Here is a 25167-nt window from a genome sequence, read left to right on the forward strand (position 1 = left end):
AAGGTCTGGAACGAAGCCGGCAAGGATAGATCCGCGTCTTCAACAGGACCACCTGCACGGGCTTCGTGCTCCCTCGAGGCAGTGTGAGAGTGCTTGGACTTAGAAGCCTTGGGCACTTTAAGCTGTGCTATCTGACCTGAAGAGACAGAGGAAGGCACTGCAGCAGGCGTCTAAGACATAGCCGGTACAAATGAGGCAGGTTTGATGAGGCTCGGAGCAGAAGCTGTGGAAGCCTGGAGAGCATCGGATGATGTCGAGGGTGAAGCACCCCTCGAGGACGAAAGCTCCATCGAAGACTCCATGCTGAAAAGCTGCTCCCACAGGATGCAACGACGCTTAAAAGCCCGAGACTTAAGTGTTGAGCAAGGCTGGCACGATTTTGGAAGATGTTGAGACCCGAGACACCAAAGACAGCGTCGATGAGGGTCCGTCAGGGAAATCGCGCGCTGGCACTTGGAACACTTTTTAAAACCGGTTGCAGGCCAGGACATAGGCCGAAAAAGCGCCGCCACAAGATCGAAGCCTGTCAAACGGATGGAAGAAATTTTATTTTATTTTTTTTTCGAAAAGAAGAAAACAAAGAAGAAAACCAGCAATTCTGAGTAAAAATAATACAAAACCGCGGACAAAAGAAGGCACAAGTGAAAATACTTCACGCAGAGAGTCGAAGACGGACTTCTAGGCTCCGCGGAAAAGTAAGAACTGTGCTGGGCAGGAAGGAACTCGCGCATGCGAGGTGCGGGCGACTCTAAACTTCGAGTTTCTTCAAGCAAGTCTGCTTGTGAGGCGTCCGCATCGAGGCTCCGTCGGATGACATCACCCACTTGTGAGAATACCTGCCTTCTTGTCCTGGGATAATCATTTTATTTCTATTTTGTCATTAGACTATATCAGATTTGAAATATATATCCTGCTAGAGACATAACTGGGGACTGCAAAGCCCAGGCAGTGCTTCTTTAGCTTCTAGCTGGCTTAGGGCTCTCTCAGACCATGGGGCAGTTGCCCTAGTTGCACCCCCCTAACACCATTCCTGTCATGTGTGACTGCAGTATTCTGTTAGCATGATATTTCTGTGTAGCATTCTATAATAATTTGGCTTGTTCAGTTTTCTTGATAGTAGAGGGGATATATGTGAAGGGGAGGGGAGACAGGGGTTTTGTTGGTCCTTGCTCTGTATATTTATATTTATAAAATGACAATTGTACAGAATATTGTTTCTTTTTATACTTTAATAAAATATGTTCAATATAAAATCATAACAGAGACTTGTGCGGATGGGATCAGATGGTTTGCGGGGACTGAGCTTGCGGAGACGGGGCGGAAATGTGTTTTTTAAATTTCAGTCTTAGTAGTTTGCCGGTCCACAAAATAATTCTTTTATTTCTGCTGGTCCACGGGTATAAAAAGGTTAAAAAACACTGCTGTAGAGCAGAGTCAGCAGCTGCGCTGAGGTGCAGGAAGGTCCCCCAATGACTCGTCTGCTGGCTTTGCTCCGGAAGAAGTAAGTTATGTCGGAGGGGGTGGACCCGGCAGACACAGTCATCGTGGGTCCTTGCCGCAACTCCCTGCGTCTGCCGGGTCAAACCCCCCCCCCCCCCCCCCGACGTAACTTACTTCTTCCGGAGCAAAGCCTGGAGTCATCGCGGGACCTTCCAGCACATGGCTGCCAACTCTGCTTCAGAGCTAGTATGTCTGAGTGGAGTGGACGGCAGCCGGCAGCTACAGTCATCGTGAGAGAAGAGCAGGACTGCTAGAATGAAAGAGTGGTGCAGGGAGAGAAAGGGGGCAGGGTGGTATGGAAGGGTGGTGCTGATGGAATCGATGTACAGGGAAAGGAGAGAGAGACATAAGGGGGAAGGATACTGGATGGAATTGGATCAGAGGGAAAGAAAGGGGGCAGATGCTGTTTGAAGAGGGGTGGATGGAGAGAGAAAGGGCAGACATTGGATGGTAGTGTGGTGGGTAGAGGGGGAGCCTATGTTGGATGGAAGTGCAGATGGGAGAGATAAGAGAACAAATGCAGGAAGGAAATGGGAGGAGAGAAAGAGGGGAGCAGATGATGGAAGAGGACAAAGAGAGGAGAAGGTACTAGATGGAAGGGGTAGAGAAAGAGGGCACATAATGGAAGGAGGGGATAAATAAAAGGAGGGCACATGATGGGAGGAAAATGATTGAGTAAGGGAAATACTGGAGGGGGTGAGGGAAAAGAGGTGGCGAGCTGTAGGTAGACAGTAAAAAAAGAAAATTGATAAGAGGGTAGTAAGAATGTAATCTAGATGGATGCAGAAAATAAATTGAAAAGGAAAATGAGGGACGAAAGGGATTGCAGAAGAGAGGGAAGGAGGGAGAGAGATGCCAGACCAATGGGGGGTGAAAGGATGGAAGGGGGAGGCATACAGTTTCTGGAAGGGGCATAGAAGGAGAGAAGATGCCATATAGGGGCAGAGAGATGGCAGACAGTGGATGGAAGGGAGTAACAAGAAGATGAGGAAAGCAGAAACCAGAGAAGACAAAGGTGGAACAAAAATTTTCTATTTATTTATTGCTTTAGGAGACATGTGTCACTGTTTCTGTGGTGTTGCATTGTATGCAGAGTCCAGCTTCTTGCTGGTTCAATTTAACCTTTGTCTATGTATTTCTATTTTAACCCCCCTTTTACAAAACTGTGGAGCATTTTTTTGCACCAGCCATGGTAGCAGCTCTGATGCTCAGAATTCCATGAGCATCAGAGCTGTTACCACCGTGGCTAAAATCCACACTACAGTTTTGTAAAAGGGGGAGGAGTTAGTTTGTGATACTAGGCGAAGGTGTTTTCTGTGTTCTGTGTGTTCGAAAGACATGGTTTTCTGTTAGGATTGACGGTGTAGGATTGATCCGTACTAGACGGTGTAGGATTGATCTGTACTAGTCTGGCATGCAAAACCTTCTATTTATGTAGATAAACAGTAATGCTATTTGCTAAAAGCACAGCACATGAAAAACACAGCTTTATGTTTCTTGCTAAAAAAGCTACCCTTTTTTTCTGACTAAACAGTGTTCCAATCAGCTCATTATTAAAAGCAAGGAAAGCACATGAAAAAATATATAAATTGCATACATAACTTCATTTGCAAAAGCTTAAAAACTGAAAAAGACAGATACAGACCTTAGCATGGATTCTACTTCATTACAAATGGAGGTGTGTAGCTACACAATGCTGACCTCATTGTAAGATCATCAAGATGCACCTGCAAGGTTGAATGCCACAATTAAAATATGTGCTGGGCTTTGAACCTATGACCTCTAGAAGATGAGCACAGGGATTTTACCCGGTGAGCCACAGCTGCTTCTTTTCAGTTGTGGGGGTTCCTACCATGAGAGCTTAGTAATCCTAGCCATGTGAAGGTGAAAATACCTGAGAAGATCATAGCTTAGCAGATCCCTAAGCTATCATATCAAATGTGAAAGCTATTTAACAGATCGAATTAAAGACGTCCAAACTGTGCCTAAGTTTCGTCCATAGAACTCAGGTCTATATGAAGCCCAAACTATGCTGAAAAGTAGACCTGGTGTTCATTCGTCTACAACGTAGGCATGAGATGGATGCCCTAGGTTGCTCAGCATTATGCAAATGAATCGAAGGATGTCCATATTGAAGCCTCGGCCAGACCACACCCATGCCTATTCCATTAGGCATGAGTTTTCCCAATGAGCATCCATGAAATTTTGGAGGTGTCTAATTATCGCTCATTAAGACCCTTAAATGGCTCATTAACCACTTAGTTTGGACACCTAAGTCCCGTTCAGTTAGGTGGGACTTAGGCACCCTTTAGGCGCCCATTATAGAATCAGGGCCTTAATGTATTCTTTTAATTTATTGATGGCAAGCCCTGTAACGGCAATCTTACATTTTTTAGCTGCTGTTTGTTTTTTTTTGACTCAGTATACCCTCTACCGACGATCTTGGATCTCCTTATTTTATAGTACATCAATTACCAGCTTATTTTGAGTCATTTTCAGTTTATTTTCATTACATCTTGTTTTGCATGGCAGATCTTATTTTTAATGTTGATCTTACTTTTACATGTTTGGCAGTAAAAAATTTTATTGCTGTTACAATAGTTTTTTAACTGGTGAGGTTTTTTTCATTATTTTCTCACATCTGTTAATGTTATTACTCCTCTCCATACATGTTTTAATTTAATCATATTTATAAAATTTTCAAAATATACAAAAATAAATAATATTACAAAATTTATAATTATATAAAACCAATATGAATAATACAAATCTTCCCAATCCCCAAATTCCCCCCTCTCGCATCCCAGAATTATGATTACAAAAATAATTTTTATTTCATGACATATTAATTAAAATATGACTATGGGTATGTGGTGTTATCTAAATAAGGCTGCCAAATATTAATTAACTGACGACCTTACCTATTATCCCAATCTATTAATTGCATACTTTCCATCATTAAAAGATGCAACATTCTAGAAAGCCAATTACTATATGTTGGCCTCAGTGGTTTAATCCAAAGATATAGGGGTCCTTTTATCAAGGCGCGATAGGGGTTTAACTCACGGAATACCGCGCATTAAACCGCCTTTCATGCTAGTCGCTAATGCCTCCATTGACTAGGTGTTAGTTTTTGCTTGCCGCGGGGGTTAGCGTGTGATGAAATGTCCGACGAACTAACCCCACTAGCGCGGCTTGATAAAATGACCCCATAGTATAACTTTCAATTCTGATAAAATTGCTCTTCTAAGAAATCCTTTCAGTCCTTTAGGAATAGGATGTCTAATGTCAAAAACCCAAAAAAGACTATAGCTATTACAAAAACTAATCTTAGAAAAAACTTCATCCCAAAATTCTTTTACTAATGGACATTTCCAAAACATATGTGATAATGTAGCCTTAGAATGTCCACATTTCAAACAAGATCCCGATGAGGTAAAAGTTGCTCTATAACAGGGGTCTCAAAGTCCCTCCTTGAGGGCCACAATCCAGTCGGGTTTTCAGGATTTCCCCAATGAATATGCATGAGATCTATGTGCATGCACTGCTTTCAATGCATATTCATTGGGGAAATCCTGAAAACCTGACTGGATTGCGGCCCTCAAGGAGGGACATTGAGATCTCCGCTCTATAAGCACACCAAGGAGCAATATATGCTCTAGAAATAAATTTATAACCCATTTCAAAATGTGTAATATCAGAAAGAAGATTATATAAAATCTTTGGATATGAAACCCTTGAAGTTTAATATTTAATTCTACTTTCCAAGCTTGAGCTACCTTAATATAGTCTAAAACAGGTGAAAGATCTAATAAAGAATGTCTAAAATATTTTAGAGGTACAATCAGGGCTTCTTTTATGAAGGTGCACTAGTGGTTTTATCGCATGCACCGGATTAGCGTGCGCTATAGCGCGTACTAGCCAAAAATCTACCGCCTGATCAAAAGGAGGTATTAGCGGCTAGCGCACACGGCAATTTAGCGCACGCTAATCCGCACGTTAAGCCCCTGGTGCACCTTTGTAAAAGGAGCCCTCATTTGAGCATCTAACCAATACAATTCTGAAAGGGTGTCATATTTTAGCAATCAGTGCTGATTTAGGCAAAGAAGTCACAAAATATTTCAACTGCATATAAGAAAATATATCTAAACAGGGGTTCCAGCAGCAGGGCTGGGCATTCTTCCTGCCAGTAGTCTTCACGGGGTGGGGGGAGACAGGTTCTCTGCTGCGGCTGCTAAACTGATCACTGCAGGGAGATTCCCTTGCTACGATCAGCTCAGTGGCAACACAGTTCTCTAACCGATGCCTGTGACATGGACGCCAGTTAGAGAATTGTGGTGATAGGCGGCTTAGGACAGACACAATTTTATATAGGCTGCCCGTGTGCAAGTCTTAAAAGCCACTTAGGCAGCTTCTGAGACCGGGCATCCTATACAGAATCTGGACCTTCATGTTTCAAGAATTCCCAAATCTCTCTTAAGGATCCCATGACCTGCTGGGTTTTCAGGATATGGTTATTCATTGTGGGGTACAGAGGACAGATTTGGGAAGCCCTAATCATTACTAGTTCTGCTAGCAGATTGATATGTATTAAAAATCTGTTTAATAATTGCACAATTTCCTATGTAGATGTGGTTCCTGGAGGTCTTGACTACTGGATTATTATGTCAGAGGGGAAAACCAGTGATCAGTTGGTGGATATGCTTCTGGCAGAACTAGCAGAAAGTATTATGAAGGAAGATTTCTTTGATGGAATGGTATGTGTAAGTCTCATAGTATAAAATACATAGTATAACCAAGTTACTTAACTTGCAATAAGTGTTCTCTATGAATAGTAGAATAATTAACCATAGAAGTAGGTATGGAGAAATTAGGTTCTTACCTGCTAATTTTCTTTCTTTTAGACTCTCCAGACCGGCCCATTTCATTGATGGGTAATAGCAGGTGGAGACTGAGACATAACCTTTTGGTTGTAATACAAGTAGCTGTGCTTCCCCCTAATACGTTCAGTCTGCTAAAAAGCCAAGCAGAACTAAGAAGTACTAAGTATAACAGTAACAACACTTGGAACAGGAGTAACAACTAACATAGAACAATACTAATATATATATATATATTTGCTTGAGTTGAGTCTCTTTCATTTGAAAGGAAACTCTGTAATGAGAGGGCATAGGATGAAGTTAAGAGGTGATAGGCTCTGGAGTAATCTAAGTAAATACTTTTTTACAGAAAGGGTGGTAGATGTGTAGAACAGTCTCCCGGAAGAGGTGGTGTAATCAGAGACTGTGTCTGAATTCAAGAGGGCCTGGGATAGGAATGTGGGATTTCTCAGAGAGAGCAAGAGATAATGGTTACTGTGGATGGGCAGACTAGATGGGCCATTTGGCCTTTATCTGTTGTCATGTTTCTATGTTTCTAATACTGTTGGAAATTGCATAGAAAAAGCCACTTCAGCAAACGTCCCCACAGCTCATCAGCTACTCCAGCTAAGCCAAAGCCACTGTTCTTTTCAATATCCCTAACCCTAGAAAAATGCCAGAACCCACATTAAAAATTCACATTCTTCACGCGAATCCTGATACAACAACAGACAGGGGGGGACTGGGCTGGTCTGGAGAGTCTAAAAGAAAGACGACAAAACAAAAGGAAAATACTGCAGAATCAGTGTACAAGGTATAAAAGTCTTTTCTTTATTAAAGAAGATGCAATGTAGCTTTCCAAACAAATGGTCCTCTTGTTTGAGTCCACTGTCCGTGTTTCAGAAAACACTCCTTCATCAGGGGTCCTAAGGGGGAAATGTATTGATGACGATGTGAAATATGACATGAAATTTAAATGAAATTAAAATCTGAAATATGACGTGAAATTTAAATGAAATTAAAATCTGAAATAAGTGTGAAGTGATGTGTACATATACGTGACTGACATGTGGAAATAAGTGGGTAGTATGGATGGAAGGAAAGAGGGAAAAGGAAACCAACTTTGACATAAATGAAAACAACAATAGGAAGGACATGGTACCACTCGAAAGGATCCAGAGAAGTGCGACTAAGATGGTTAAGAGGCTGGAGGAGATGCCGTACTGCGAAAGATTAGAGAAACTGTGCCTCTTCTCCCTTGAACAGAGGAGATTGAGAGGGGACATGATTGAAACATTCAAGGTACTGAAGTGAATAGACTTAGTAGATAAGGACAGGTTGTTCAACTCTCCAAGGTTGAACGAGAGGGCACTCTAAAATTGAAAGGGGATAGATTCCATACGAACGGAAGTTCTTCTTCACCCAGAGATTGGTAGAAAACTGGAACGCTCTTCCAAAGTCTGTCATAGGAGAACACACCCTCCAGGGATTCAAGACAAAGTTAGACAAGTTCCTGCTGAACCGAAACGTACGCAGGTAGGGCTAGTCTCAGTTAGGGCACTGGTCTTTGACCAGAGGGCTGCCGCCTGAGTGGACTGCTGGGCACAATGGACCACTGGTCTGACCCAGCAGCGGCAATTCTTATGTTCTTAATGCATCCGTGCCTATTTTTCAGAAAGCGATTTTGCTCAGCTACTATACGCATACGTATTATCCTGCCTAGAGTACTGCAACACTCTACTAGTGGGCCTATCAGCAAAAACACTCTCCCATCTCCAAGGGGTGCAAAATGCCGCAATCTGACTCCTAAAAAACCGGGGCTTCCACGCATTGGCGTACCAAGGGGGGGGGGCGGGAGGGGCGGTCCGCCCCGGGTGCCAGCCCTGAAGGGATGCTCCCGGCCTTGCCGTTCAGTCCCCCCACACCCTTGAAGGACCGCTCGCCCCACTGACCTTCCTGCACCACCTGTGAAGCAGCAAGCAGCAGGATCGCGAGGTCAGCTATCCCTGAGCTGCTTGGACGCTGCTTCCTGCGCCGCAGTCCCGCCCCTCCTCTGACGTCAGAGGAGGGGCAGGAACGCGGCGCAGGAAGCAGTGCCTAAGCAGCGCAGGGATAGCTGACGTCGCGATCCTGCTGCGGCTGCTTCATAGGTGGTGCAGGAAGGTCAGTGGGGCGAGCGGTCCTTCGGGGGTGGTGGGGACTGAACGGCAAGGCCGGGAGCATAGGTAGTGCTGCTTCATAGGTGGTGCGGGGAGGTCAGGGGGGCGAGCGGTTCTTCAGGGTGGGGCGGGTGGGCAGGCAGGCAGGCATTCAAGGGGGAGGGGGGTGACAGGCAGGCAGGCCTTCAAGGGGGGGACAGGCCTTCGGGGGGGTGTGCAGACCTTCAAGGGGGAGGGACAGGCCTTCAAGGGGGGGCAGGCAGGCCTTCAAGGGGGGACAGGTCTACAAGGGGGTGGGCAGGCCTACAAGGGGGTGGGACAGGCCTTCAGGGGGGGTGCAGGCCTTCAGGGGGGGTGCAGGACTTCAGGGGAGTGCAGGCCTTCAAGGGGGGGACAGGCAGGCAGGCCTACAAGGGGGGGACAGGCCTACAAGGGGGTGGGACAGGCCTTCAAGGGGGGACAGGCCTTCAGGGGGGTGCAGGCCTTTGGGGGGGTGCAGACCTTCAAGGGGGGGACAGGCCTTCAAGGGGGGGGACAGGCAGGCAGGTCTTCAAGGTGGGGGGACAGGCCTTCAAGGGGGGGACAGGCCTACAAGGGGGTGGGACAGGCCTTCAAGGGGGGTGCAGGCCTTCAAGGGGGGACAGGCAGACCTTTAAGGGGGGACAGGCCTTTGGGGGGGACCCTGGTTTAGAAGTACACGGAGGGAAGGGGGTGTTCAAAGAGACGTGCATATGCCAAACTTTGGGGGGGGATGAAGAAATAATGGGTCTGAAAATAGAGGAGAGGGAGAGAAATGATGGACCATGAGATTTAGGGAGGGAAGGAACTGAAAGGGAGAGAAATTGGACACAAGGGATGGTGTGGAAGAGGGATAGAGATACTGGATAGGAGGGTAATTGGGAAAAGAAAGGAAGAGATGGTGGACTCTGGGGTGGTGGGGAAGGTGGGAGAGATGCCGGATGAAAGGGTAGTTAAGAAAAGGTGGATCTGTGGAGGGAGATGAAAAAAAGGAAAGATACCAGACTTCCTGGGGAGGGAAGGGAAATGGAAAGGGAGGACAGAGTTGGCAGATGGATGGTTAGCACGCAGAAAGAAGAAAGAAGGAGACCCTGGCAAGCAAGTTATCAGAAGAAAACCAGAGCCTTGGACCAACAAGATTTGAAATATAACCAGACAACAAAAGGTAGAAAAATTAATTTTATTTTCTGTTTTGTGATTATAATATGTCAGATTTGAAATGTGTATCCTGACAGAGCTGGTGTTGGACTGCAAACGTGAGCTAGGATTTAACAGAGAGAGGAAAAGTCCTTTTTGTTTCTTTATTTTATTTACACCACAGCGCCAGTGTGGTTAGGAGAAGCCAAAGGGGGTGAAAAAGCTATAAAACCCACCAGGAGTTTTGAAAAAAATCACCCAACTGAGCAGGAAAATCGAATTGAAAAACCAATTCAATAGGCTGAATCGAATCGAAATTTTTTTTCCTGAATCTGGCAGCATTAGTTTGCGCTACTGTCTTAGACTTTAGGACCTGGGATTGGGGAGAGATGGCATCCTCAGTACTTTATAATGCAAGTGAAATGAGGATTTGGTCAGACCTTTGAAGGGTCTGCAGAAAAAAAATATTGTATAGGCCGGGGACATGAAACAGCAGGAAATGGGAACTTTTCTTCCTTCTATTTTTGTGAATGGAAAGGCTGAGGATGTCAGAGAGTTCAGTTAAAATATGTGCTTTATAAGAAAATATAATAATGTGTTTTATAAAGTTTATAGCATAGCTGGCCTACCCAGTGAGGTGTTTCTAGTGGTGGTGGTAGCAGCGTGTCAATGTGTTGAGAGGAAGAGGTGGTCTGGGAAATTCTGCTGAGCAAACTCCGGGCCCATTTCCACCCCCCAGTTAGTCCACTCCACTCAATTGGTTCACACACTGAGTGGGTCTTTGGGTGTTGTGTTGGGATCTCTTCCAGTGGTTTATCAGTATCTCCTTCTGGTCCAAGGAAGGAAACTTTGTTATCCTTAGCATTGACCTACAGAATATGTTTGTAACAGCGCTGCTTGTGTGGCATTAGGCTATGTAGTGATCGAAAGAAAAAAACAGACCTTTGCACATTTTTGCACTATATGGTGGGTGTATGAGGAAATTCACATTTCCTGCACAGCTAAGTCCATGTGAAGTTACCTTGTGCTGTATTTGACATCTAGCAAGGTCTCTGTTTGAAAGGAAAGATCTAAACTTAAAAATGAAGTGGCCAGAAGTTATGATAAAAGCAGATAGTGTAGCTGGTTTTAAGAAAGATTTGGACAAATTCCTGGAGGAAAAGTCCATAATCTGTTATTAAGACATGGGGGAAGTGTCTGCTTGCCCTGGATCGGTAGCATGGAATGTTGCTACTCTTTGGGTTTTGACCAGGTATTAGTGTCCTGGTTTGGCTACCATGAGAATGGGCTACTGGGCATGATGGACCATTGGTCTGACCCAGTTAGGCTATTCTTATGTTATGTTCTCATCTGTAGGGGCCTTTGTTTTCACTTCTTATTTTAATGTATTTTTTTTCTGGGAACTTATCAGTGTTTTTTATAATGAGAACAAAAATGGAAGAGAATTAATGTGTGTGGGATGAGGGGGTAACTAATTTCTTCAGCTAAATAATTCAAACCACTTCAAACAGACATAGGAGAACTCACGCACCATTCACACACCCTCCAACCAAAAACGTCAAAAGAAAAAAACTGTTCGACAACCTCCTAGCCATTCGAGCTGCAACACTCGACCCCCAACCCTACAACCAATTGACATCGACCACATACTGCAAAACCTTCAAAAAGAAATAAAAACCCTTCTATTCAAAAAACACATAAAACTGAACTAACACAATCAGAACTGTCCCAAGCATCACCTGCAACTACTCCATATGTACTTCTGATGTCATGACAATTCAGACATAATTTATGTTATGTTATGTTTGGAATATAAGAAAATTTTCACTGCCTGTTTCTATTCTGACCATTTATTCCATTTCATGGTCATTACAAAAAATATTTTTTTACATGGGGGGAGGTGTCAAAAAATGATGGGCCCCGGGTGCCACATACCCTAGGTACGCCACTGCTTCCACGACCATGTCACCCCTGCACTAACTTCCATGCACTGGCTGCCTATCCAAAAATGAGTTGCCTTCAAAGCCTTGGTGTTAGCCTTCAAGACTTTCCACAAGATGACACCAAACTACATAGCATCAAAACTACAAATTTATGTCCCCAATCGATCACTGAGATCTCAAACAGAAAAATGGCTGATCCTGCCACCTGGCCGCTCGCTCACATCTAAGACAGCCCAAAGACGCTCTTATTTCATTACATACCCAGATTATGGCACATTATCCCTCCATCCATTAGATCACTAGACAGTCTTTGGAACTTCAGGAAGGCCATGAAAACCTTCCTCTTTACAAACCCAGCTCTTTAACAACCCACGTCTACACCCCTGATGGAAGGATCTCAAATCACTGCCTAATACACCAAATGACATCTCTAAACTCGCTGGCCACTGCAAATATAACTTGAATTACCACCACATTCTCTGACAACAAAGATGCACCCACCTGCTAGAAAAGCTATGTTACCTCCAGTTATTTCTACACTGTAAACGCTGAAATTTAATCCACCCTATGTCTACTAAGTCTGTATTTTTAAGTCTGTATATTATGTCTTCACTGTAAATGCTGTAATCTAAACCCCCTTGTCTATACTGTAAATGCTGTAAAGTCTGTATTTCTCACTAAAGTTTGTCCTACCCATACAATGAATGTACTCTTGTAACCCGTTCTGGGCTCCTATGGGAGGACGGGCTAAATAAATGACTAAATAAATAAATAATGAAAGTGAACCTGTGTATGGATAATTTTGATTGACGAATAGTGAGATACCATAGTAACATATAACATAGTAGATGACGGCAGATAAAGACCCGAATGGTCCATCCAGTCTGCCCAACCTGATTCAATTTAAATTTTTTTTTTTTTTTTTTTTCTTCTTAGCTATTTCTGGGCAAGAATCCAAAGCTTTACCCGGTACTGTGCTTGGGTTCCAACTGCCAAAATCTCTGTTAAGACTTACTCCAGCCCATCTACACCCTCCCAGGCATTGAAGCCCTCCCCTGCCCATCCTCCACCAAACGGCCATACACAGACACAGACCTTGCAAGTCTGCCCAGTAACTGGCCTAGTTCAATATTTAATATTATTTTCTGATTCTAAATCTTCTGTGTTCATCCCACGCTTCTTTGAACTCAGTCACAGTTTTACTCTCCACCACCTCTCTCGGGAGCGCATTCCAGGCGTCCACCACCCTCTCCGTAAAGTAGAATTTCCTAACATTGCTCTTGAATCTACCACTCCTCAACCTCAAATTATGTCCTCTGGTTTTACCATTTTCCTTTTTCTGGAAAAGATTTTGTTCTACGTTAATAAATTCAAGTATTTGAACGTCTGAATCATATCTCCCCTGTCTATCCTTTCCTCTAGGGTATACATATTCAGGGCTTCCAGTCTCTCCTCATACGTCTTCTGGCGCAAGCCTCCTTTCATTTTCGTCGCCCTCCTCTGGACCGCCTCAAGTCTTCTGACGTCTTTCGCCATATATGGTCTCCAAAACTGAACACAATACTCCAAGTGGGGCCTCACCAATGACCTGTACAGGGGCATCAACACCTTCTTCCTTCTACTGACTACACCTCTCTTTATACAGCCCAGCATCCTTCTGGCAGCAGCCACTGCCTTGTCACACTGTTTTTTCGCCTTTAGATCTTCGGACACTATCACCCCAAGGTCCCTCTCCCCGTCCGTGCATATCAGCTTCTCTCCTCCCAGCATATACGGTTCCTTCCTATTATTAATCCCCAAATGCATTACTCTGCATTTCTTTGCATTGAATTTTAGTTGCCAGGCATTAGACCATTCCTCTAACTTTTGCAGATCCTTTTTCATATTTTCCACTCCCTCTTCGGTGTCTACTCTGTTACAAATCTTGGTATCATCTGCAAAAAGGCACACTTTTCCTTCTAACCCTTCATCAATGTCACTCACATACATATTGAACAGGATTGGCCTCAGCACCGAACCCTGAGGGACTCCACTAGTCACCTTTCCTTCCTTCGAGCGACTTCCATTAACCACCACCCTCTGGCGTCTGTCCGACAGCCAGTTTCTGACCCAGTTCACCACTTTGGGTCCTAACTTCAGCCCTTCAAGTTTGTTCAACAGCCTCCTATGAGGAACTGTTTCAAAGGCTTTGCTGAAATCCAAGTAAATTACATCTAGCATATGTCCTCGATCCAGCTCTCTGGTCACTCAATCAAAAAATTCAATCAGGTTCGTTTGGCACGATTTACCTTTTGTAAAGCCATGTTGCCTCGGATCCTGTAACCCATTAGATACCCATGCTATATGGCCTAAATAAAGCAAAGTGAAAAAGAGAGGAAAGTCTCCTTTCTCTACATACCAAGATGTGGAGGTACATCCATACAGAGAACCAAATTAAAACAACTGTCCTAAAAAAATGAAATAAGATGATTTAAAATAAGAAGAGAAGTCAGACCAATATAGAAAACCTAATGCTAGGATGTGCAACAATTATTCACTGCCGGCAAAAAAAGGGGCTGCTAAAAGAGGATGAAGGTGACCATGATGGACAACCAGTTGATACAAACGGTGAGAGGTATATGGATGGAACGCCTGTGCAGTTACGACAAATGAGCTGGCCATGGAAATGCTAAAAAAAGGGAAGAGAGTGTATAAAAACTGAAAAAATGACAGCAGGGACTGCATATTGCAAAAGGAACTGCATTAGAGAACAGAATGCCATGGAGCTAAAGAAAAAGAGAGAAAACACGAGTGTAAGAGTGTAAGAGATGTGATCAGCAAAAACGGATTGATGGCGGGACCTACATATGACAAGAAAAACTACATTAAAAATCACTAGGTGCTTCGAGTTGTCATTCATGACTATGCCCAGTGCTTGCTCAAAAAAAAACCCCCAAATCACCACCCAAAAATGTCTCCTTTCAAATCCATCCAGAAGACCCTCCTTCACCAAGAACATTCGGTCCTTTTCTAGCTAAACGCATTAGAACCTGTTCCTTTATAGGAGAGAGACTGGGGGTTCTAAGTTAAGTATTTCCTAATACAAAAAGAACTGGAGGCCTTCAGCCTAACGACCTCTGGGACCACAACAAATATTTTTTGAAATAGAAATTCCACATGGTCTCTCTGGGAACCTTTCTACCTCTACTGGAAAAAGGAAAAAGAGGTCTACATTCACATCTCCATCCTTCCTGCTTACAGAAAGTATCTTCAAGTTTCAAGTTTATTAAAATATTTGTTATACCGCTTATTCAAATTTCTAAGTGGTGTACAGCAATATAAGTAAAGTTTATAAAACAAACATTTAGTATTAAAATAATAAAAACAAGACAGTGTTAGTCTAATAAGGGTTAAACAGGGAGCACGTAAGTTAACTACACACAAGTAGGAAAGGGGGGAAGAACTACAATAATTTAAGTAAAGAGAACATTAAAGGTAAAGACACAAAGTAGGTAGGGAGACTAGCATAGTTTAGTCCTGAAAAGGACAATTTTTTTTTATCCAAAAGGCATCCTTAAATAAAAAAGTTTTGAGGTTTGCCTTAAATTGCTTTATTGAAGATTCCATTCGTAAATAATGAAGCAATGAATTCCATAGGGTAGGCGCGGTAACAGCGAAATTATTGAATGAGATCTCAACATTTCCTAAAGTTAAAAGGGGATAGATTCCATACAAATGTAAGGAAGTTTTTCTTCACCCAGAGAGTGGTAACACCCTCCAGGGATTCAAGACAAAGTTAGACAAGTTCCTGCTGAACCATAACGTATGCAGGTAAGGCTAGTCTCAGTTAGGGCACTCAGTGGCGTACCAAGGGGAGGGCGGTCCGCCCTGGGTGCATGCTCCAAGGGGGTGCACAGTCGGCCGGATCCGGAATCTCCCGCGCTGCTTCAAACGGCACTTCAGTGCGGCTACCGTACTTAGAGCAGAGTCGGCAGCTGCGCTGAAGTGAAGAAGGTCCCGCGATGACTGGGAAGAGGTAAGTGATGTCGGGGGGGGGGGGGGACTGGCAGCCGCAGTCATCCTGGGATCTTGCCGCAACTAACTGTGTCTGCCGGCCCAGCCCGCTCCAACATCACTTACCTCTTCCATCCAAGCAGAAGCAGTCATCGCGGGACCTTTGGGATGCAGAAAGAAAGGAGGTCAGAGTGGTATGGAATCATGCTGAAAGGTAACAAAGGGGGTCAGGGTGGTATAGAATCAGGGTGGTAGAGAATCATGTTGAAGGGTGACAAAGGGGGGGTCAGGGTGGTATGGAATCACGCTGAAGGGTGACAAAGGGGGGTCAGGGTGGTATGGAATCATGCTGAAGGGTGACAAAGGGGGGGTCAGGGTGATATGGAATCACGCTGAAGGGTGACAAAGGGTCAGGGTGATATGGAATCATGCTGAAGGGTAATAAAGGGGGATCAGGGTGGTAGGGAATCACGCTGAAGGGTGACAAAGGGGGGTCAGGGTGATATGGAATCACACTGAAGGATAACAAAGGGGGGTCAGGGTGGTAGGGAATCACACTGAAGGGTGACAAAGGGGGGTTAGGGTGGTATGGAATCACGCTGAAGGGTGACAAAGGGGGGTCAGGGTGGTATGGAATCATGGTGAAGGGTAAGAAAGGGGGTCAGGGTGGTAAGGATGCGTGGTGGAGGGAGAGAAAGAGGCAGATGCTGATGGAATTGCAGGGAAAGAGATATAAGGGGGAACGATACTGCATGGGATTGGGTTGTAGGGAGCGGAAGGGGGCAGATGCTGATGGAAGTGGGGGGAAGAGAGAGAAGGAGCAGATGATGGAAGTGGCGATAAGGGGCAGATGATGGAAGTGGGGAGAGAGAACAGGGCAGATGATGGAAGGAGGGGGAGAGAGAGAGAAGGGGGCAGATGATGGAAGTGGAGAGAAGGAGAGAGAAGAGGGCAGATGATGGAAGTGGGGGGAAAGAGAGAGAAGGGGCAGATGATGGAAGGAGGGGATAAATAAAAGGCGGGCACATGATGGGGATTGAGTTGAGTTAGGGAAATACTGGAGGGGATGAGGGAAAGAGGTGGAGAGCTGTAGGTAGACAGTAAAAAAGGAAATTGATGAGAGGGTAGTAAGAACGTAATCTAGATGGATGCAGAAAATAAATTGAAAAGGAAAATGAGGGAAGAAAGGGATTGCAGAAGAGAAGTGTGGGAGAGGGAAGGAGAGGAGAGAGATGCCAGACCAATGGGGTGAAAAGAGAGATGGAAGGGGGAGGCATACAGTTTCTGGAAGGGGCATCGAAGGAGAGAAGATGCCATATAGGGGCAGAGAGATGGCAGACAGTGGATGGAAGGAAGAGAGTAACAAGAAGATGAGGAAAGCAGAAACCAGAGAAGACAAAGGTAGAAAAAAATTTTCTATTTATTTATTGCTTTAGGAGACATGTGTCACTGTTTCTGTGGTGTTGCATTGTATGCAGAGTCCAGCTTCTTGCTTGTTCAATTTAACCTTTGTCTATGTATTTCTATTTTATCCCCCCCCCCTTTTACAAAACTGTGGAGCATTTTTTAGCGCCAGCCGTGGTGGCAGCAGCTCTGATGCCCAGAATTCTATGTTTGTCAGAGCTGTTACCACACTACAGTTTTGTAAAAGGGGGAGGGGTTGGTTTGTGATGACATATTCCATACTAGGCAAAGGTGTTTTCTGTGTTCTGTGGGTTCGAAAGACATGGTTTTCTGTTAGGATTGACGGTGTAGGATTGATCTGTACTAGTCTGTTTTGTTTAGTTTTACAATGGGTGTATTGATGTTGTACTGCTCACTGCATATGTAAGATGCTGCCTTTTCCTAGGTACTCATGTGTGATGTGTGGATTGTTACTAAAAATCATGTTTTTCGTACAGATGGCAGGGGGGGGGTGCCAAAAAATGATGGGCCCCGGGTGTCATATATGTTAGGTACGCCACTGAGGGCACTGGTTATAGTAACATAACATAGTAAATGACAGCAGATAAAGACCCGAATGGTCCATCCAGTATGCCCAACCTGATTCAATTTAAATTTTTAAATTTTTTTTCTTAGCTATTTCTGGGCAAGAATACAAAGCTCTACCCGGTACTGTGCTTGGGTTCCAACTGCCGGAATTTCCGTTAAAACCTACTCCAGCCCATCTACACCCTCCCACCCACTGAAGCCCTCCCCAGCCCATCCCCCACCAAACGGCCATACACAGACACAGACCGTGCAAGTCTGCCCAGTACTGGCCTTAGTTCAAAATTTAATATCATTTTCTGATTCTAGATCCTCTGTTTACATCCCACGCTTCTTTGAACTCAGTCACAGTTTTACTCTCCACCACCTCTCTCGGGAGCGCATTCCAGGCATCCACCACCCTCTCCGTAAAGTAGAACTTCCTATCATTGCCTTTGAATCTACCACCCCTCAACCTCAAATTATGTCCTCTGGTTTTACCATTTTCCTTTCTCTGGAAAAGATTTAGTTCTACGTTAATACCTGTCCCTCCTTTCCTCTAGGGTATACATATTCAGGACTTCCAGTCTCTCCTCATACGTCTTCTGGCGCAAGCCTCCTATCATTTTCGTCGCCCTCCTCTGGACCGCTTCAAGTCTTCTTACGTCTTTCGCCAGATACGGTCTCCAAAACTGAACACAATACTCCAAGTGGGCCCTTACCAATGACCTGTACAGGGGCATCAACACCTTCTTCCTTCTACTGGCTACACCTCTATTTATACAACCCAGTATCCTTCTTGTCACACTATTTTTTCGCCTTTAGATCTTCGGACACTATCACCCCAAGGTCCCTCTCCCCATCCCTGCATATCAGCTTCTCACCTCCAAGCATATACGGTTCCTTCCAATTATTAATCCCCAAATGCATTACTCTGCATTTCTTTGCATTGAATTTTAGTTGCCAGGCATTAGACCATTCCTCTAACTTTTGCAGATCCTTTTTCATATTTTCCACTCCCTCTTCGGTGTCTACTCTGTTACAAATCTTGGTATCATCTGCAAAAAGACACACTTTTCCTTCTAACCCTTCAGCAATGTCACTCACAAACATATTGAACAGGATTGGCCCCAGCACCGATCCCTGAGGGACTCCACTACTCACCTTTCCTTCCTCCGAGCAACTTCCATTAACCACCACTCTCTGGCGTCTGTCCGACACCCAGTTTCTAACCCAGTTCACCACTTTGGGTCCTAACTTAAGCCCTTCAAGTTTGTTCAACAGTCTCCTATGAGGAACTGTATCAAAGGCTTTACTGAAATCTAAGTAAATTACATCTAGCATATGTCCTCTATCCAACTCTCTGGTCACCCAATCAAAAAATTCAATCAGGTTCGTTTGGCACAATTTACCTTTTGTAAAGCCATGTTGCCTCGGATCCTGTAACCTATTAGATTCAAGGAAGTGCACTATGCTTTCTTTCAGCAACACTTCCATTATTTTTTCAACAACTCAAGTGAGGCTCACCAGCCTGTAGTTTCCTGCTTCATCCCTGTGACCACTTTTGTGAATAGGGACCACATCCGCTCTCCTCCAATCCCCAGGAACCACTCCAGTCTCCAGAGATTTGTTGAACAAGTCTTTAATAGGACTCGCTAGAACCTCTCTGAGCTCCCATAGTATCCTGGGATGGATCCCGTCTGGTCCCATTGCTTTGTCCACCTTCAGTTTTTCAAGTTGCTCATAAACACTCTCCTCCGTGAACAGCGCAGAATCTACTCCATTTTCTTGTGTAACTTTGCCAGACAATCTCGGTCCTTCTCCAGGATTTTCTTCTGTGAACACAGAATAGAAGTATTTGTTTAGCACATTTGCTTTTTTTCTCATCACATATCGGTTCCCAGCATCTTTTAGTTTAGCAATTCCATTTTTCATCTTCCTCCTTTCACTAATATATCTGAAAAAATTTTTGTCTCCCTTTTTTACATTTTTAGCCATTTGTTCTTCCGCCTGTGCTTTCGCCAGACGTATCTCTCTCTTGGCTTCTTTCAATTTCACTCTGTAGTCCTTTCTGCACGCCTCTTCTTGGGTTTTTTTATATTTCACGAATGCCAACTCTTTCGCCTTTATTTTCTCCGCCACTAGTTTGGAGAACCATATTTGCTTCCTTTTTCTCTTGTTTTTATTGATTTTCTTCACATAAAGGTCCATAGCCATTTTTATCGCTCCCTTCAGCTTAGACCACTGTCTTTCCACATCTCTTATGTCCTCCCATCCTAACAGCTCTTTCTTCAGGTACTCTCCCATTGCATTAAAGTCTGTACGTTTGAAATCTAGGACTAAGTATCGTGCGGCCGCGCTCCACTGTAGCCGTTATATCAAACCAAACCATTTGATGATTGCTACTTCCTAGGTGAGCACCCACTCGAACATTAGAGATACTCTCTCCATTTGTGAGGACCAGATTCAATATTGCTTTTTCCCTCATGGGTTCCATCATAATTTGTCTGAGCAGAGCCTCTAGAAAGGCATCCACAATCTCCCTACTTCTTTCCGATTCGTTAGACGGAACATTCTAGTCCGCATCCGACAGGTTGAAATCTCCCAACAGCAGACCTAAGGGCCTAAAGACCTAAAGGCCGCCGTGTGAGCAGACTGCTGGGCACGATGTACCACTGATCTGACCCAGCAGCGGCAATTCTTAAACAGGCAAGATAGACAAACAGGATGTCATGGATACAGTTAAGGTTTACATATTCAACGTGGTTTACATATTTTAGACAGGTACTTATTTTGTACCTGGGGCAATGAAGTATTAAGTGACTTGCCCAGAGTCACAAGGAGCTGCAATGGAAATTTAACTCAGTCTCAGGGTGCTGAGGCAACTTCTCTAACCACTAGGCCACTCATTCACCTGTGCCAAAACAGTCGCCACCCTACAATGCATTTCTCCTCAACTGTTATGTCTTCAGGGTCATATATGGCATCGACAGTGCACGTCACTCCATTGCATGTTTCACCTCAGAGTCCCACAGTGGACTCTATCGACCCAATGGTCTTCTCCAGTCCAAGTCACCTTTGACCTCTGTCATTCATTCAAGTGGGGGATGTAACATAGTAGATAACGGCAGATAAGGACCCGAATGGGCCATCCAATGGTCCATCCAGTCTGCCCAACCTGATTCAATTTATATTTTTTTCTTCTTCTTAGCAATTTCTGGGCAAGAATCCAAAGCTCTGCCCAGTACTGTGCTTATATTCCAACTTCTGAAGTCTCCATCAAAGTTCACTCTAGCCCATCTACACTATTCCAGCCATTGAAGCCCTCCCCAGACCATCCTCAACCAAACAGCCATATACAGACACAGACTGTGCAAGTCTGCCCAGTATTGGCCTTAGTTCTTCAATATTTACTATTATTTTCTGATTCTAGATCCACTGTGTTCATCCTATGCTTTTTTGAACTCTGTCACTGTTTTCCTCTCCACCACCTTTCTTGGGAGTGCATTCCAGGCATCCACCACCCTCTCCGTAAAGAAGAATTTTCTTACATTGCTCTTGAGTCTACCACCCCTCAGCCTCAAATTATGCCCTCTGGTTTTACCATTTTTCTTTCTCTGGAAAGGATTTTGTTCTACGTTAATACCTTTCAAGTACTTGAACATCTGAATCATATCTCCCCTGTCCCTCCTTTCCTCTAGGGCAGGGGTGTCAAAGTCGGGCCTCAAGGGCCGCAATCCAGTCAGGTTTTCAGGATTTCCCCAATGAATATGCATGAGATCTATTTGCATGCACTGCTTTCATTGTATGCTAATAGATCTCATGCATATTCAATGGGGAAATCATAAAAACCTGACTGGATTGCGGCCCTCGAGGACCGACTTTGACACCTGTGTTCTATGGTATACATATTCAGGGCTTCCAGTCTCTCCTCATATGTTTTTTGGTGCAAACACAGCTGGGATGAGGATGCTGGCACGCAACGTCCAGAACGTCATAGACTTGGCTTTAAACTGAGGAGAAGGGGAAAGCCAATAGTCGACCTGACCTCGACACATCGGACATCAGTACCTGACAAGGATACTGAACTGGGACATTGTAAAGGAGGACTCGGGACTGAGTGTGTATGTGTTGAAAAAGGACCTAAGGACGCATTGCAGGGATCGAGGGCACAAATGGACCTGGTAAGCGGCACCAAAACAGAACAACAGGAGCCAGAGGGGCAAAGACATTGTGAAAAAGAGCCCAGGACTGAGTGGAAATTAGGAGAGCAGGAGGTGCAGGGGAAACAGGCAGAGGATGTCACACACACACAACAGGAGGAGGACGAAGCTCAGGGGCTGGCAAACCATGAGGAAAACTGCAGGAGTACCAAAGCACAAGGGAAACAAAAAGAGAGGACTAAAAACTGGGTCTTAAACTGCCTATACACAAATGCTAGGAGCCTGAGGGCCAAAATGGGAGAACTGGAAATCACTGCCAGCAATAAGGACCTAGACATAATTGGAGTCACAGAAACGTGGTGGACCGAGGACAATCAATAGGATGTGGCCATACCAGGGTACAAACTATACAGGAGAGACAGGACACATAAAAAGGGTGGAGGAATAGCGCTGTACATAAAAGACTCCATACCATCAACCAGGATGGAAACAACAGTACGGGAGGATGGCTTGGAATCACTATGGGTTAAGCTACAGGGAGGAGCAGGAGCAGACATTAAATTGGGTCTGTACTACCGCCCACCTGGACAACCGGAAGAAATCGACCAGGAGCTGGAGGCTGAACTGAGGCAGGTATGCAGAAGCGGAAATGTGGTGGTGATGGGGGACTTCAATCATCCTGGGATAGACTGGAGTATTGGGCACTCAAACTGCGCAAGAGAGACCAAATTCATAGAGGTCACGAGGGACTGTTTCATGGAGCAACTGGTCACGGAACCAACACGGGGCGATGCCACTCTTGATCTAATTTTCAACGGACTAGGGGGGCCAGCACAGGAGGTGGCGGTATTACCCCCGCTAGATAACAGCGATCACAACACGATCCAGTGCAGGCTTGAATTTGGATCATCAAAGGGGAAAAGAACCACAACGACGGCACTCAACTTCAAAAAAGGAAATTATGATGCCATGAGGAAAATAGTGGGAAAGAAACACAAAGGCAACATAGGGAAGACGGAATCCGTAGAAAAAGCCTGGACCTTACTCAAGGAGACTGTGCACGAAGAGCAAAACATATGCATCCCCAAGTTCAGAAAAGGGTGCAAAAAAAATAGAACAAAAAACCCAGTGTGGATAACAAATGCAGTGAAGAAGGCGATAAGCGACAAGAAAGCATCGTTCAGGAAATGGAAAAAAGACCAAACAGAGGAGAACCAAAAAGTGCACAAAGAACACCAAAAGGAGTGTTACCGAGTGGTTAGAAAAGCAAAAAAAGAATACGAAGAGAGACTGGCAGAGGAAGCAACAAACTTCAAGTCGTTCTTCAGATACGTCAAGGGGAAGCAACCGGCGAGAGAAGAAGTGGGACCATTGGACGATGGAGACAGAAAGGGAGTAGTAAAAGAAGAGAAAGTGATAGCTGACAGGTTAAATGAGTTCTTCACGTCAATCTTCACGATGGAGAATATAACCAACATTCCGGAACCCGAGGAGATCGTAATAGGAGACCAAGATGATAAGCTGGTAGATTTAGAGGTGAGCCAAGAGGATGTACTCAAGCAGATTGACAGACTAAAGAGCGACAAATCGCCAGGTCCGGACGGCATTCACCCAAGGGTACTCAAGGAACTAAAAGACGAAATAGCGGAGCCACTTCGACAGATATGCAACCTATCCTTAAAAACCGGAGAGATCCCGGAGGATTGGAAAATAGCAAATGTCACACCCATCTTCAAGAAGGGCGCAAGGGGGGACCCGGGAAACTACAGGCCGGTGAGCCTGACCTCAGTCCCGGGAAAGATGATGGAGGCACTGATTAAAGACAGCATCTGTGAGCACATCGAAAAAAATGGGCAACTAAAACCGAGTCAACATGGCTTCTGTAAGGGTAGGTCATGCCTCATAAACTTATTGTACTTCTTTGAGGGAGTAAACAGCCAGGTGGATAAAGGGGAATCTATAGACATCATTTACCTTGACTTCCAAAAAGCCTTCGACAAGGTGCCACACGAGAGACTGCTTAAAAAGATATGGAACTATGGGGTACAAGGGGAGGTCCATTGATGGATCAAAAACTGGCTGGCAAACAGGAAGCAGAGGGTTGGCGTGAAGGGCCACTACTCAGACTGGAAAAGGGGCACGAGCGGAGTTCCGCAGGGGTTGGTGCTGGGACCGCTCCTGTTCAATATCTACATAAACGACCTAGAGGCGGGAACCAAGTGTGAAGTCATTAAATTTGCAGATGACACCAAACTATACAGCAGGGCCCAAACCAGGGAAGACTGCGAAGATCTCCAAAAGGATCTAACGCAGCTGGAAAAGTGGGCCGAAAAATGGCAGATGAGCTTCAACATGGAGAAATGCAAGGTCATGCACGTGGGGAAAAAGAACCCGATGTTCACATACAAAATGGGGGGAACACCACTAGGGGTCAGTAACCTGGAGAGAGACCTGGGAGTGATGGTAGACGCATCACTGAAGGCATCGGCGTAATGCGCCACAGCCTCTAGGAAAGCAAACAGAATGTTGGGTATCATTAAGAAGGGTATTACGACCAGGACGAAGGAAGTCATTATGCCGTTGTATCGTGCAATGGTACGGCCGCATCTGGAGTACTGTGTCCAGTACTGGTCACCATACCTCAAGAAAGACATGGCGGTACTTGAGGGAGTACAAAGAAGAGCAACTAAACTGATAAAGGGAATGGAAAATCTCCCATATACCGACAGATTGAAGCAGTTGGGACTTTTCTCCCTGGAGAAGCGAAGACTTAGAGGAGACATGATAGAAACCTTCAAGATCCTGAAGGGCATAGAAAAAGTAGACAGGGACAGATTTTTCAAATTAAGGGGCACCACGAGCACAAGGGGGCACTCGGAGAAATTGAAAGGGGACAGGTTTAGAACAAACGCTAGGAAGTTCTTTTTCACTCAGAGGGTGGTGGATACATGGAACGCGCTTCCAGAGGCTGTTGTAGACAAGAAAACCTTAAATGGTTTCAAAGAAGGTTTGGATAGATTCCTAGAAGAAAAAGAGATTGAGGGGTATAGATAGGTATAGACCATTGCTCAGGCAATGGGCCTAATAGGCCGCCGCGGGAGCGGACCGCTGGGCAGGATGGACCTATGGTCTGCCTCAGCGGAGGCAACTTCTTATGTTCTTATGTTCTCAAACCTCTTATTTTTATCGCACTCCTCTGGACCGCTTCAAGTCTTCTTATGTCCTTCGCCAGATATGGTCTCCAAAACTGAACACAATACTCCAAGTGGGGCCTCACCAACGACCTGTACAGGGGCATCAACACCTTCTTTCTTCTACTGGTTATGCCTCTCATTATACAGCCCAGCATCCTTCTGGCAGCCACTGCCTTGCCACACTTTTTTTTCACTTTTAGATCTTCAGATACTATCACCCTAAGGTCCCTCTC

The 25167-nt window shown here is 44.8% G+C and overlaps 1 protein-coding gene across 1 annotated transcript in view; it reads left to right on the plus strand.

Moving 5' to 3' along the window:
* Window positions 1–25167, plus strand: part of TSNAXIP1 (translin associated factor X interacting protein 1) — a 1372321-nt gene that overhangs the window by 862743 nt on the left and 484411 nt on the right. Inside the window, exon 10 of the mRNA XM_033941585.1 lies at window positions 6130–6257. Coding sequence (XP_033797476.1) covers window positions 6130–6257 — 128 coding nt within the window. The remainder of the gene's footprint in view (window positions 1–6129; window positions 6258–25167) is intronic.

This window comes from Geotrypetes seraphini, chromosome 4 (assembly GCF_902459505.1).
Source record: "Geotrypetes seraphini chromosome 4, aGeoSer1.1, whole genome shotgun sequence".
NCBI classification, from domain to species: Eukaryota; Metazoa; Chordata; class Amphibia; order Gymnophiona; family Dermophiidae; genus Geotrypetes; species Geotrypetes seraphini.